The following is a 15,380-nucleotide window of genomic DNA, read 5'->3' as shown; positions in this document are numbered from 1 at the left end:
TCACAAATTGAACAGAATTGAGAAAGCTCCCTTTCTAGCACTATTATTTTTTAAACTTTCTCTAGGAGGCAGCATAGTATTAAAGAAAAGGCAAGGCTTCAGAGATAGGAGGATATGGGTTCAAATCTCAGCTCTGTCCCTTCCTAAATTTGTGCACTTAACCTCAGCTTTCCAACAGAGATACCAAAATTTAACTCATTAGGATTGTGTACTGTGAGGATTAAATAGAGAAAAGAAAGATTGGTACTAAAAGTCAGTTTCATGCCTTTAAATTCTTTTCATTTGAAGTTTCTTACGTATAGATAGTCCCAAATAGAATTGAGCCCTAAATATCCTTATATGTCCTTGATTTGATTAGTTATCTACTCTGTATTTTCCAGTTTCTTCACATGAACTAAACCTATAAACCTAACAACTGTGCGCTGGTATTTATGGGGCTTTTGTCCATGCTCTAAATTATCCTGAAATGCATGGAAATGTCTGGAAAGCTATGGCCGTTTGAAAATGAATGTCAACCATCTTTTGGCTTGAAGACAGTTAAGTAATACAGGCCACAAGCATCCTGAATTGCCTTATGTAGGGCCAACTCTTTCAATGGCTATCTGGAAACAAATTGAAAAGCAGACAGACATGGATCCAAGCTCAAAGAAAACAAATGGAAGCAGCCAGACTTGGAATCCTGAGAAACCAAGAAAAACAAAGCCCTCACTCCATTCAGTGAATAATCTCATGTTTTCCCCTTTTTTTTTTTTTTTCCATTTTTCATCCCATACATTGCTCTGCTTTGGTACCTATTGGAAGAGACACATCGTTGGTTTTTGATTTTGTTGAGAAAGAAAGCCTACAGAAGAAATAGGGGATGCCAAAATCTATAATGAAAACGAGTTGCATTTACCTCTTTCTTTTCTAGCAAAAGCTCTGGTTCTAGACGAAGGATTTCTTCCTAGACTCAGCTTTTCTTTCTAGAGTCCAAACTCATAAAAGTGTTATTGCCCCCTTGTTACAGAAAGGAAAACTGAGACTTTGACAGGTTAAGGGATTTGCAATAAAGGGTGGAAATCGAAATCAGTCCCAAGTCTGTCTGGCAGTAGCAGCTGACAGCTTGATCACTTGACAGCCTGATCCAGACATTCACTCTGGTATCTACATATCAAGGCTATGAACTGTATGTTGTCTTTCTGAAAAGTGGGAAACAAAAATACTGCTCATCAGATCTGTTGTATTGCACCACAGAGACCAATACGTTACAGAATGATTGTTCACTCGAGTCCCAGGGCCATCCAGACAATCAGTCAGATAAGTGTTACATGATTCACTTGTGAGTGAAGAATGAACTTCTCTTTGAAAGACTGATGGAAAGCCATCTGCGTATTCTGCCCACCGAGGTCCCTGGGAGAGAAGTGCCACACAGCTTCTCTGAGTCTCAGACGCTTGGTCAGCGTTACTGTTCATGATTGTTCCATTATATTGGATTGTCCTAAGCCCAAGTAGAGAAGATAGAGTTGAATGGACGTCCTCCTCTTGTTTATTACTGAGAATATACGCAAGTACAGGCATTACAGAGAACAAGAAACCAACAGTTGGGAGGCCTCAGAGCATTTCATACTGTGTGGTATAAAATACCTCACATGCCTGTTTTGCTCCTAAATCATCCAATTTTAGAATTGGAAGGGAACTCAGAGGCCATTTAGTCTGGCTCATTTACTTTATCTATTTTTAAGTAATTTTTATTGATTTTTTTCCTTGTTACAAAAGCAATATGTGTTATTGTAGATAACTTTTAAAAATAGAGATAAGCAAAAATAAGAGAGAAAAAGTACCATTATTTCACTTTCCAGACAAAGCCGCTATTATGCATTTGCTATATTTTTTCCCTTCCCTTTCCAAATGTAAAATTTCCACCCCAAATTAGATTACTCTGTAATAGTGTAACCTGTGTCTAAACTTAATATGTCATGAATATCCTTTCATATAACTTCGTATTATTCCACAATATTATTTTTAATGGCTATAAAATATTCCATTGCATCATTGAACTATAATTGATATTGCTGTTTTTATATCGTTGGACATTTGGTTTCTAAATTCTTGCTCATTTAAATAGTGCTGCCGTGCCTGTCCTCATAACTTAATCGTCATGCACATCTCTGTTTTTATTTTTATTTTTTTTTCAAAAACCCTAATAGTGATTCTAGCACCTCCACCTTACAGAGGGAAAAACAACTAAGGCTCAGACATGGAGTTTAGTTGGCCAAAGCTGTACAGCAACATTTTAACAGAGCTAAGGGCAAGATCTCAGGATTGAGTCCAAATGTTCAGTCATTCTTTCTAGTCTTCATCTAATCTTCTTCATTACTTCTATTTCTAGTAAATGTCAGCTGTTTTCTAAAATCTGATGGCTAGGTGATATAGAAATCGTGAAGTCCGGGCACTTGTTCTTCCACTGTCCCTTTCTGTCTCATGCCCTTCATCACTAATCAGTCATGGAATTCTTACCTCCTTAGCTAGACCAGGCTTCTGTCCATCTCAATATAACACTCCATAAATCTAGTGCTGGTGCATAAGAGTGACCACGTGACATGAAACCCACTTTACATTCTTAGCCCAATTTCTTCATTACACCAGAAAGGGAAATGCAATTCCAAGAAGGAAGGGACATGCTTAAGCAGTTAAGAGGAAGTCAGTGGCAGTGAGAGATCAGAATAGTTACTCTGGACAGAAAGCACTGTCCCCCTGTTGCCTTTTCATGCATTTTTATTACACAATAGTTGGCCTCAGTTGAACCTTGCTGCAAGTTTATAAAGGTAGGTATTGGTACACCCCCTTTACAGTTGAGAAAATTCTGGCATAAATTTAAAGAGGTCGGATAATTACGTTCGCAAACTCATCCTAGAAAAGGTGCAACATACCTCATTGTTGAATATCACTACGGTCACCTTCGAAGTACGTTCCTTGGGAAGACATGCACCGATACCAGTGCCTAGTCTACCCTTCAAAGCAATTTTGGAACTCTTTTTCTGGAATGGCCATCAGAGCTGTTGTTGTATTAATATTACGCTTGATGTCCTAAATGTCATCAAAATGTCTTCCTTTCAATATTCCTTTCTCTTCGGGTAAAGAAAGAAGTCATTGGGGGCCAGATCAGGTGAGTAGGGAGGGTGTTCCAATACAGGTATTTGTTTACTGGCTAAAAACTCCCTCCCAGACAGTGCCGTGTGAGCTGGTGCATTGTCGTGATGCAAGAGCCATGAACTATTGGAGAAAAGTTCAGGTCATTTTCGTCTGTCTTTGTCATGCAGCCTTTTCAGCACTTCCAAATAGTAAAGTTGGTTAACTGTACAGTTGTTACAAATTCATAATGAATAATCCTTCTGATATCAAAAAAAGGTTAGCAACCGCATTGCAACAAGTTCGCGAACTTATTTGTCAGACTTTGTAGCTCTCTACTAACCTGTGTCATTTTCATGTCTTGTGCTTATTCTGTCTGCTAATCCTCCTGATAATGATATACCAACATTTGATGGGTTTGGACAATAGCAGGAATGTCTGCTCACCAAAGCCTGAGCTGGGGACCTCATCTTTCTTTGTCTCCTTCCAGGAGAATTCCTGAGTTTTGCCGATGACTTACTCTCTGGCCTGGGTACATCTTGTGTAGCAGCTGGTCGAAGCCATGGAGAGGTCCCTGAAGTCAGTATCTACTCAGTGATCTTCAAGTGTCTGGAGCCCGACGGTCTCTACAAGTAAGACTTGCTGGGTGCGTGGGGATTGTGAAGCAGACAGGACGGTTTTAAGCCTGGGAGGAGGCAAGGCATGAGTGATCTGTCCAGGCCAACCAAATGTTTTGTAGACCAGCCTGTGTGTGTACTTTGAGATGCCAAGGTTTAGAAGTGTCCACTGGACAAGTGTGGCCACAGTGAGTCTCAGAGTCATACATGGTTAGTGCTGCAGGGCTCAGGGAGGCCAGGAACTCAAAACCATTCCTTCTACTGATGAAGAATCTGTAGCCCAGAGAAGGAAAATGGCAAGTTAGCAAGGAGGGCTGTGACAGGCGCCCCTGCTTTGTGTTCTTGTCTCGATTGCATGATATCACCTCTGATGAATATATACATGCTATGTATGTGTATATATGCACATACATACATATACACATATACATAGTAGATATACGTATAATTTTTTTAGTACTAGGTCTAGACAGTGCCTTAGAAATAGCACCATTATCACGCTTTCATAGAGTACATTAGCGCCGTTACATCCAAACTTCTGGAGATGAAAAAGGAAGTCATTCTGAGACTCATCTGTCAATCTCAGAGGAAAAAGGCACTGATTTTTCTTGTGTTTTCCATCTCATGAGTGTTGCCACATCTGGAGGCAGCCCTCCTAAGCGAAAACGTAGAGTTCTAGAGACTAGTTCTCTTCATGTACCGTAATTGTGAAACTACAGAACACCTATCTTACCAACCAGAAAGCTGCCGCTGGTATGAAAGTGACCGTTATTATCACAATTATTACAGTTATTTAACTCATTCCTTTTTTCCTTTATCCACTCACTCAACAATTCATTCGCATATCCATCTACCCAATCAATCATCCATCCCTCTGTCCATCCCTCTCTTGCTTCCTTCTTTCATCCATCCATCCATCCATCCATCCATCCATCCATCCATCCATCCATCCATCTATCCATCCACCCACCCACCCACTCATCCCATTCATCCATCTAGCTATTCATCCATTTTATACTCCATCATTCATTCACGTATGTACCCATCCATTCTTTCATTCATTTGCATTTTATATACTCATTCATTGCTCATTTACACAGCAGACGTATTCTGAGAATTTCCTGTTTCTTGGTAGTGGGCTAGGAAATGCAAGGACGCATGTGACTAAGACAAAGCTGTTAGCCTCCGATCACTTATGACCTAATGGTGGTATGAAAGGCCACAGACCGTGGATGCAAATCTGGCGGTGGCATTTTCAGTTATGTGACCTTAGGTAAGTCACTGGACGTCTACGAACCTTCGTCAAACAGAAATAATAAAACCTAGGTTGCAGAGTTGCATGAGAATTGAATAAGAAACACCCTAGCAAAGTATCTAAGTATGTGCTCAATAAATATTAGTCCCTCTGCAATCTGTGACCCTTACCTGTAAAACACATCCCACCCCCACTCCCTCTTGAAGGCCATGACTTTTCTACACACCCTGGTGTCCTTTTGCACACTTGACACATTCAGGCTCATCGGTAACAACCAACACCTTAGGCACTAAAGTTAGGAAAATCATTGTCAGCTGGAAACCGGGCCTTCTGACTCTGATCTGCCACTGTCTCGTAGATGTTGGGGCTCAAGTCTTATTTTCTGCAGAATGGCCAAAAGTAATTGGGGACAGTAAGAGTTCTAGGCAGGGAATCCGCAAGGTTCAGTAGACTATCAGGTCTCTTCCAGTGGGACATCAGACAAACTTCACAGAGTTTGCATTTGCTTCGGGTTTAAATGACGACTATGGTCCAGAACTTGAGAGCATGACTCTGTAGCTTCTTAATGAGTAAGACCTGACACCAACACCTTGGGCTTTAGGGTCACTGCATCTATGAAATACAAGTATGTGACTAGATTAAGAGCTATAAGGCCCTCTCCAACTCTAAAAACTATGATTACGTGAAGAAAGCAGCAGTTTTGAATGATTTCTGGACGGCTGGTTTCTAGTTCCTCAGTCTCTTGTTAAAAGGCATAGGCTGAAGACAGACAGGCCCAGGTTCAGATCTCTGCCCTGCACTTGGTCAGCCATGTGACACTGAGTGAGCTTCTCAACCTTCTGAGCCCCCATTCCGTCCTCTGTGAGAATGTGGATGACCCAACGTCCAGCAGCCTGGGACTCCAAGAGGTTTTGATGAGATAATGCACAAAAGTTCTCCGCCTGGTGATGAATGCCAGGAGGAACATCCGTGGTGTTAGCTATTATCACTATTGCCCTCGCTGTGGTAATAATTAATTTCAACTCCCTCCTCCTCCATTCTCCAGCTGCTTGGAGAGAGAGCATTTCACAGAGAGGGACAGAGCCCTGGTAGGTGGTTCCTTATCCAGAGACACCGGTAGTAGCCCTTGGGTGACATTGTGGGGAATCACTGTTAGCCAGGCTGGACTCCTACGCCGCCGTTACGTAGAAAGCAGGGAAATGTTTTATGGTACCCCAAAAGCAGTTAACACCGAGAGCTGACAAATCAACTGCCATCTTTTCAAAGTGATGAACATTTCCCGTTGCCTCTTCTTTTCCTCACTGCCTGACACCCCCTATTCGCTTCCCACCTCGAGAACTAGGAAGAGGCTTTCTTCTTCTGTCCTGTAAATGTGCTTGTCACACATTTGTCATCCCTAACTCTGAACTCTTCTTTATTTTATTGTTGAACTTGATTGTGTTAATGGCCCTGGGATCTGGGCCCTTCTGACAAGGAGCCAGGATATTGTTTGGACCGGTCTCTTATCCCACTGGCGGCTCTCCTCCCATCAAGTCTGACCGACTTGGTCTCGAGTTTTAAAATAGTTCCCGTGTCAGTTCTTGGGGTTTCTCATTTTCTGCTTGCTCGTTCCTTACCAAAATTAGTTTTATCCCTCTTGAGCCAAAAAGGTTGTTTGTGGCAGTGGAAAGCGCACAAACTTGGAGGACAAGCTGAGCTAGGGGGCAAATCCCGATTCTGCCCCTGCTCATCACCTGCCCGGGGGAAAGTCATTTCTCACTACTCTGCAACAGTCTCTCCCTGGGGGCAAAGGGCCTTATAAGGGGCTCCTGTGTCAGAGGGCTGTCAGGAAGGGCATTAAGTGAGAAACTCCACAAACAGGATGTCTCAGAAGGCCTGGCCTCTAGGAGGCCTGCAGGAAATGTTAGTTACTTTCTTCTTCCTCCTTCATTTTCCTTGACTCAGTCGCTGGTCTCTTCCAAGGACAATCCTGGAGGAGCTGTTCCCTTTGGGGCAGGTTGGAGTCCCACTAGCCCCAGAGAGAATGACCATCTGGGATCTTTTGGGGAGAAATGGGATGAAATGAAAGCAGGGGTCCAGACCCCTGAGTTTTAATTAAGCGCAATTGGCACCACACTCCTCCTGTATGCTGGGAGAGGACAAGATAGAATGATGCCAGGGGCACAGGCGTGGAGGACCCGTCTCTCCGGCAGGAAATCTGGCTCATATGCCACTGCCACCACTTCTGCCTGTGGGACCTCAGGCTCCATATTCGTATCTTCTCCTTGTTTTGCAATTTCAGCATCTTCAAAGTGAAGGGGCTTTAGACTGACCCCAGCTTGAGCGTTCTGGGAATGCATACTTCTGCCACAGGATTCCTTTCCATTCTGTCTCTTCTGCTCCCGAGGTCCAGCCCTTCCAACTTTTCTACCTCTCTCACTTGTGTTTTGCCCTCCTGTGCCTCTGCACGGCTGTCCATCTCTCCTTGCCTTTTATTCCCTCTCTATGTAACTGTTTTTCACATAGCTTGCTGTTTGGGTCTATCTGCCATGCCCCCAACCAGGGTCTATCTGCCATGCCCCCAACCGTTCCTCCTTTGCCTTTGTTGTTCTCTCCGTTTATGTTTCTGTGTGTGTGTCTCAGTGTCTCTGTCTATTTCTTGGAGGTTTGCTCGCTCTCTCGCTCTCACTCTCTTTCTCTCTCTCTAGATCTGTCCCCCTCCATCCCAACTCCTTGTCTCCCCCACACCTAGAAAGGCAACTTGCTGTTGCAGCCCCTCCATCCATGTACTTTTGCGCAGTAGCACAGGGCTGAAACCAATTGGAGGAGTGAAAGTCAAGGCAGATTTTCTGTCCTAAGCTCACCCTGGTGTAACAAAACAGAAACATCAGACTCGGCCCCTGTTTAAATTGAATTTCCTTGTTTGTTTCCTTTGTTTGGCTTTTGAATGAAAACAAACAAAGAGCGGCAAAGGGAGAGGGTCCGCAGAAGGTCTGACAGTGTAGCCAGCTCCTGCACCCTTGGGTTGTTGGAATCTGAGGGTGACCCTGCACGGGAATCTCCCCTCAGGGCACAGAGGTCAGGCCAGGCTGGGCATCCATGGCCCCTGCCCTTGTCTGGCCACAGGCCGAGACACCCTTCTTTTGCCACTCCCCGATTTCCTATTACCCAAGGTAATTAGCCTCTGTCTTGTGTTGGCTGCCTTGCCTTTTTCTCCTCGTGGATGACTGCCAAAGGGTCCTGAGCAAACACGCAGCAGCGGCCAGGCCTGATTCCTGGGGTGGGGGACTCATTCCCACACATTCAGAGGCTTGCCCCAGGCCCACCCTCACCTCCCTGGCCTCGGCTCTATGAAAGGAATGCCAAGGGAGCCTGGGTACCGCAACCATGTGCCAACACCCGTGGTGGGACCAGAGGTTCAGGGGGAACGCTCCTTTTCAGCAGGGGTGGGTGACGTTGGAGGAGAGGAGCAAAAGAAACAGCAGGGCCCTGGAGAAGGGAAGGCATGGTGAAGGAAGAGCCTGAGGTCAGGAGGCAGACAGCAACTTCCACACGTGCTCCCAGTGCGACCTGGGGCCAGGCCCTCCCTTCCTCTGGCCTCTATGTCCTCGTCTGTGAAATGGAAAGGTTAAACTCTGAGACTTGCACACAGAGATGGGGACGCAGACTGCACGCCACAGTCTCGAGTCTCTGCCTCCAATCCTTCCTGGACAATAGTGGTTCTGAGAGCACTCGTTTATTGGGCAGTCACTACGTGCAGGGAATTTGTGAAGGAGGTTTCATGTGCTATGTCATCAAAGCCGCACCATAACCCTGTGGATCTGGTATCATCATCATCATCTCCCATTTGACAGATGAGAAAACTGGGGCTTCAAGGAGTAAACATTTTGCCCAAAGTCACATGACAAGAAGACGTAGAGCTGAGGTTCATACCCATGCTGACTCTAACGCCTCCCTGCACCTCCCCTTACCCTGTGTACTGTCCCTGTCCTGTCTGCTAACAGATGTGGAGTTGTCCGAAGTACCTGGTGAGGGGGTGAGTGGCAGAGGGCCTTCTCACTGCAAGCAACCCCTGTTTTCAATGGAAAAAACACTGGGGATGGGAAGGCAACCTACCGCCCCCGGAGAAGGTACTTCGCACCTCATCTTTCTCATCTGTAAAATGGAGCTAATGAATCTCATCTGCAAAACGGAGACCATTAATTGTACCTCCCTAAGTTGTTGCAAAGATTAAGCTGGAGAGTCGATGAGAAAGGACTTTTTAATTGTTCATCAGGTCATGTGCACGTGAAGGCGTATTGCGATCACTCTGTCAAAGAGCAGCAACCGGAAGGGCAACAGATGTATTTGAATCCACAAGCCTCTCCCCACCTGCTGTCACACATACATAGTCTGAGTTAGGCCTTAGAGATCAGAAGTCAGTTCCAGCACCTGCCCACTCTGTGGCCTTGGACAAATTCCTTAACCTCTCTGAGTCTCAGTGTTTTCATCTGTAAAATGGAATTGTAGTAGGACCTACTTCATAGGATCATGGGGCTTCAATGACCTGAAACAGGAAAGGAGCACAAGATAGTGTCTAGGTTATTGTCAGTACTTAATGAACGGGGGGTGGGGGGGTGGGAGTAAGCACGGTTGGACTCTCTGTGATTACATATTATACTTGACTTCAGCGGTTGCGCTTGGGATTGCCACCATTGTGTGCACACCAGTCCAAAGCCCTCCTCTCTGACACTGGCCCCTTTTCTCATCACTCCCCAGGCACACTTGCTAGAAATGTACCAGTCTGTTCCTTCCTCAAGGTCTTTGCTTCTACTGTTGCCTTTCCCCAGGATGACCTTCTCCTGGCTCTTCCCATGACTGGTTGCTTACTCTCCTTCATGTCCATGATTAAATGTCATCTCCTTAGATAGGACCTCTCTGACCACATTGTCTCCTGCCACACCACACACACACACACACACACACACACACACACACACACACAAACCACGGTGCTTACTAAAGCTGCATTGATGTAGTATCTGTTTACTTGTTAGTTGTCTGTCTTTTCTCACCAGACTGTCAGCTGTATAGAGCAGGATCTGTGTCTGCCTTCTTTATCTTATATCCCTGGGACCTAGAATAGTGCCTAATGCCAATGAAGAATCCAGTAAATAGTTGTTGAATGATTTGAACACATTTCCAAGTCAGTGCAGAAATCTGGAGACACTGACTTCTCCCCTTCCCTCTCTCACACCTCTAACTCACTTCCTCGCCATATATTCAGGGGACTGCCACTGTGTGCCACACTGTGGTCTAGTACCCTATCCCCATATCTACATCTGCCCGTGCCCGTCTCTCTCTCTCTCTCTCTCTGTCTCGCTATCATAAATCTTACCTACTTCAATCTTCAGAGCAGCTCTCTAAGGCAGTAACTATCATTCTTCTCCAACAGAGTAGGCTACTAAGACACAGAGAGGTGAGATGACTGAACAGAGCCTCAAAGTTGCTCAGTGGAGAAGCCAATATTTGAACTCAGACAATTTATTTTAAGAGCCTGAACTTGACGTGACCACACTAGATTATGAGAAGTGAACATGTAGAAATGATGGGGTCAGGGGATAGAAGCCATCTAACAGGATCTGTTGTGCAAAGATCCATGCCCAGATGAGTTGGAAACAATATGGAAAACAGATTTTCAGTCCTGACACCAAAAGCTACATGGCTGCCACTGAACTCCAAAGTTTGCCCTGCTCCCGCAGTTGAACCCTGAGTCTGTACAAGGACCCCTGCTCCTTCTAGGGATGTATTTCCAGTGTATTTTTGAGATGCCCGGAATCCCCAGCTCTCATCTGCTGAGTTGTTTCCTAGCGTCTCCAGACTGCCACGTGTTTCTGCAAACAAGTCTAGGCTCCTAGCTCAAAGACACTATTCCAAAAGCCCAGGGGGCTTGGAGTCTTGGACAGAGCATTGCTGGGTTCCTCATCAGCTCCAGAACACCACCCCTGCCCGGGCACAGCCTGGGCAGCACATTGCAGACACAGCCAGGGCCACCGCCATGGGTACTGTAATTACATATTAGATGAAATCCCAAAGTTTCCCTTTATTTACATTCCTACCCTACTCTCTTCATTTCCTCTCTTCATGCCAAGAATCAGCACAGAATTTACTGGAAACAGGAGCCCTCCAGGACCGGGTTTGAAAAGTGGCTGCCCAGATGATGGTTGCCGAGAGGCCTCAGGATTAGCCTTCCTCTGGCCTTAAGCAGCTATGTGTCCTTGGGCAAGGAGATTCCACTTTGGAGCTCTCCGTTAGAAGAGGGATTGAATGGGACCATCCTGAAGGGCCGGTTCATGATTCGGAGGCTTCTATCATCTCAAGAGGTGATAGAAGCAAGAAATTGGAGACAGAAGAATTTGACTTGGGTAGGAGAGCTTCATTCAGTTTAGAGCTCCATATGTCTCCCCTTTTTTCAGTGTCAGTGAGCCGATCTGTTTAGTGGGCCTCCTGTGCCAAGTCCCCAGCACAAGCGGACCAGCTTCTGAGGGGACTTGCAGCCCCTGGGAGAAAGGAGATGTGCACAGAGGAAGCCTTCCATACTGACCGGGGCCCTGGGCCGCAGCTTCTAGACCAATGCGAGCTGAGGCTGAGGCCCAAGGTTGATCCAGGACACACCAGGGAACGAAGCCAGGATCGGCCTGACAATTCCTGTCCTGCTCTTGACTGCTTTTTATTCCCATTGTGAAACTTTCTTAGTCCGTTTTTTTTTTTTTTTCTCTTCGATCCTCCCTCCTTCTCTTGCTCTCCCTCTCCTTCCCTCCCTTCCTCCCTTCCTTCCTTCCTTCCTTCCTTCCTTCCTTCCTTCCTTCCTTCCTTCCTTCCTCTCATCCTTCCTTCCTCTCATCCTGCATCTCCTCCCATTTTTTCAACATCTCCCCTTTACTTTCCCCTTTTGTTCATTTTTGATAATTGTTTCTGTCTGGCTCTTTTCTTTTTCCCCCTCTTTCTTCCCTTGTCCTCTCTCTGTCTTCTCATGGATGCTGCCTCTCTGTCAGTGTCACTCTGAATTCCCGTGTCTATCTCCATCTCTTTGCGTCTCTGTGTGTTTTTCTCTTCTATTTGCTATCTCTGCATCTGTCTCTTGTGTCCTTTTCTTATCACTGTCTCTGTGTCAGTCCGTCCCAGGAGTTCTCTTCTTCCATTATCCTGTGCATTTTCTCTCCCCCACACCGCCCGCACACCCAGCCTCAGTAAAAGGGACTTAGGCTAACTCTGGGTGTGGCCAAGGGTCCCAAAGCTCAGCAGGGCCAGGGGCCTCTAATGTCTCCAAACCCTGGGTGGAATGTGAACTTTCCGTGTCTGTGGTGCCCTGTCCTGTTGATCAAGGGGGTGGGGGGGGGCAGCCTAGTGACTTAGGACTCAATTCCATCTAGCATCAGGTCAGGCTGACCTCTCCAAAGTGCACAGTTGGGGCCCCACAGAGGGGAAGAGCTGTCCACAAGCCAGAAGCAAACACAGCCGTGTGTCCCAAGCCAAAAGAGACTCGTAGAGGAAAAATAACCCTGTTTTTCAGCCGACAGACAGTGAGGCTCCTAAAACCTGCTGGGGACTCTCAGGCAGGCTGTTTCTTTCCTCAAACTGCGTCAGGATTTCATCCAGGAATGGGACGCCAGCCAGGGTTCCAGAGGGACAGGGCACAGACTGCTCATGTGAACTTGGGGCGTGTGGAGGGATGGGAGCTGAGGCCACACGGGAGAGTTGAGCCTTGAATGCCGGATGCAGGAGCTGAACTTCATCCCGCAGGCAGTGGGGAGCCAGGAAAGGCTTTTGAGGAGGAGCAGTCCACATGGAAACCTGTGTTCTGTGGTGTGGAGATTAGGCTGGGTTGAGCTGAGAGTCAGGGAAGCCATCTGCTGCAGGTAGAGAGGGAGTGTGGGATCCTCACACATTTGGGGACTCAGCAAAAGGCACAGTGAGTGGGGCACATGCTGGGCCAAAGTGGAGCAGCATGGGCTCAGCGCAGTTCTGGAAACATCCGGAAGCACCTTTTCCTGTTCCTAATAACTGACTGCACTGCAGAGTACTCAGGAAAAGGACGTGTTTTGCGGGTATCTACCATATGCCTCATGCACGCTGGGGAATATGGGGCAAACTCTCCGCTGGGCTTTGTAAGGAGGACCTTGCCAGTGACAGCAATGGGACAACATGGAGCTGCTTGATCCTAGGAGCAGTGAGACGGTGCTCAGCTAGAAACGGAGCGGAGAACACTTAGCTCCAGCTAATCTGTAATGTGGGAGAAGATAGACCCAGTGTCGAAAAATCTTCTAAGCCCCAAATCTAGGTGTTTAAGTGAAACCGCCTAATTAGTACTTCCTGGCCACCAATTTAAAACTGGTCACATAAATCAATTTTGTAGTTCACAGTTAGCCTGGGGTCATTAATTTAGAATCTCTAATCTGGATCAATTCTCTCAGTGTGCAGATGAGGAAGCCGAAGCCCCGAGAGATCTAGAGAGTTCACAGTGGAGGCAGAGCCAGGAGTAACACATAGAGGTCCTAACGTCCAAGACAGGGCTCTTACGGGTAGGCTCGGACCCTCACCTTCTTCCTTAAGGTCACCTTGTTAGGAAGAAAGAACAGAGATAGCTCAGCATGAGGAGAGGGTCCCGGGGTGGGGGTCACAGACCATACTAGGCTCTGTGCCCAGCTTTGCTGCCCACCCACAAGGGGTCTTGGACAAAGGGCTTCCTCTTTCTGAAGTTCAGTTTTTTCCTTGTTACAGCGAGGGGATTGGAAGGAGAAACCCCTTTCTTTGCTGCTGTTCTAGGACTCTAGGGACTCCTGAAGCTAGGAATGGACCCAGCTAGAGGCCAAGCCTCCTAACTTTTCCCGGCTCCATTGTCTTAGCGGTGGGTCTCTCCCTGCCTGCTGACGGCTGCCTGCCCACCCCACCCCACCCGACCCCCCGACTCCCACCTCCATCTGTGAAGGAGGCTGTTGATGTTAATAGTCTTGAGGTCATCCCTGGAAAGGTGTTAGCAGACTGCAGGGGATCACCATGAATGATGTGTAGAAACTCAGAGGCCAGAGAGAATCCAGGTTTCTGTCATTTCTTTTTCTTTTTTTCCCTGTTCTGTTCTCCTTTCCCCCAAGGACAAACTCCCCCATGTGCCAACAACCCCGTTCTGCTTTCTATTTGCATCATAGTTTAATAGAGCTTGAGGCTTCAGATATCATTGACCCAAACCTTCTCTCTTTATAGGAGGAACTGAAGTTCAGGGAAGGCACAGGGCCTGCCCTCGGTCACTCAGAGAACCAGTGTCGGAGCTGGGCTGGAGCAACCAGGGCTCTCGACTCCACTGTACTTCACCTGCTGCTCTCACGTCCTAGATCCGAGCATACAGGCACCCCTGATCCTCGGGAGGGTCTGAAAGCTAAGAGCCTGGGGTCTTGAGTCAGATTGTCACAGGGTCAATTCAAACTTCAGACCCTCTGGCTGTATGAGCTACTTATTTTCCCTGGGTTTCCAGCTTCACATCTGGAAGGTGAAAGTATGTCTACCTCCTACCCTTTTGTTGTGAAACAAATATAGAGTAATTAACATACGCAAAGCTCCCAGGCTTAGCATGTCCAGCACTCAGTAAGTAGGCATTCAATAGCAAGTGCCTATAAGATGGTTCTTTAGTAGTTCTTCCTCAGGGAGGACCAGGAAGGGGACGCGTATGTGGCTGACTGTCCTGCCCACTGAGAAACGGCTCACATTGCTCTGTTCTCTCAGAGCATCTCCCAGGAGTCCTTTGAACATGAAATGTGGCAAATTTGTGATTGTTTTCCCCAAACACCTGACGCAACAAGAGGTGCCTTCCCTCATTCTTTTTTTCTTCTACTGTGCCTGAACCCATCCTTAATATAGTTCACATGCTCATAGCAAATTGTCAGTGATCTGAGAGTAGAAGAGATTTTAGAAGCCATGGTTTAGGAATCTGAATCTCTAACACACGGCCTGGCATCTAGTTCGTACACAATTCAGCAAATACCAAAGGTCAGCAACAGGTATTACAGGTTGAATGGATGGAGTCGGTCCTTCATGTAAACATCTGTAGCTGTTAGCCAAGGACATGGCAATGACATGACCCCTGCCTGCCAATCACAGTCACCATTGGCCATTTATCAATTACTGTCCGCCATGTATTGTGTTAAGACTTTTATGTCCACTAACTCTTTAAACCTTCACAATATGGTACTCTCTAAGGCACATACTATAGTATCCCCATTTTATATACAAAGAAACAAAGACAGAAAGTCTAAATGTCTTACTCAAGGTCACCTAATCAGTAAAAGGCAGAAACATGTCTAACACGAGATATCTGGCTCCAGAGTCCACTCTTCACGTAGGCGGTAGTGCAGCTGAAATTTGAAATCGTATGGCTCAAATTAAAAGAG

General features: G+C 46.4%; 1 protein-coding gene across 5 annotated transcripts in view; it reads left to right on the top strand.

Annotated features, from left to right (window-relative positions):
• ASTN2 (astrotactin 2) overlaps positions 1 to 15,380 on the top strand; it is an 836,425-nt gene that overhangs the window by 781,816 nt on the left and 39,229 nt on the right. For all 5 annotated transcript variants that reach the window (XM_033122811.1, XM_033122810.1, XM_033122808.1 and 2 more), the window contains one exon: positions 3,599 to 3,740. In XM_033122811.1, coding sequence (XP_032978702.1) covers positions 3,599 to 3,740 — 142 coding nt within the window. The remainder of the gene's footprint in view (positions 1 to 3,598; positions 3,741 to 15,380) is intronic.

The sequence above is a fragment of the Rhinolophus ferrumequinum genome, chromosome 12, assembly GCF_004115265.2.
Source record: "Rhinolophus ferrumequinum isolate MPI-CBG mRhiFer1 chromosome 12, mRhiFer1_v1.p, whole genome shotgun sequence".
In the NCBI taxonomy this organism is placed as follows: Eukaryota; Metazoa; Chordata; class Mammalia; order Chiroptera; family Rhinolophidae; genus Rhinolophus; species Rhinolophus ferrumequinum.
This window is presented reverse-complemented; position numbering and strand designations above follow the sequence as displayed.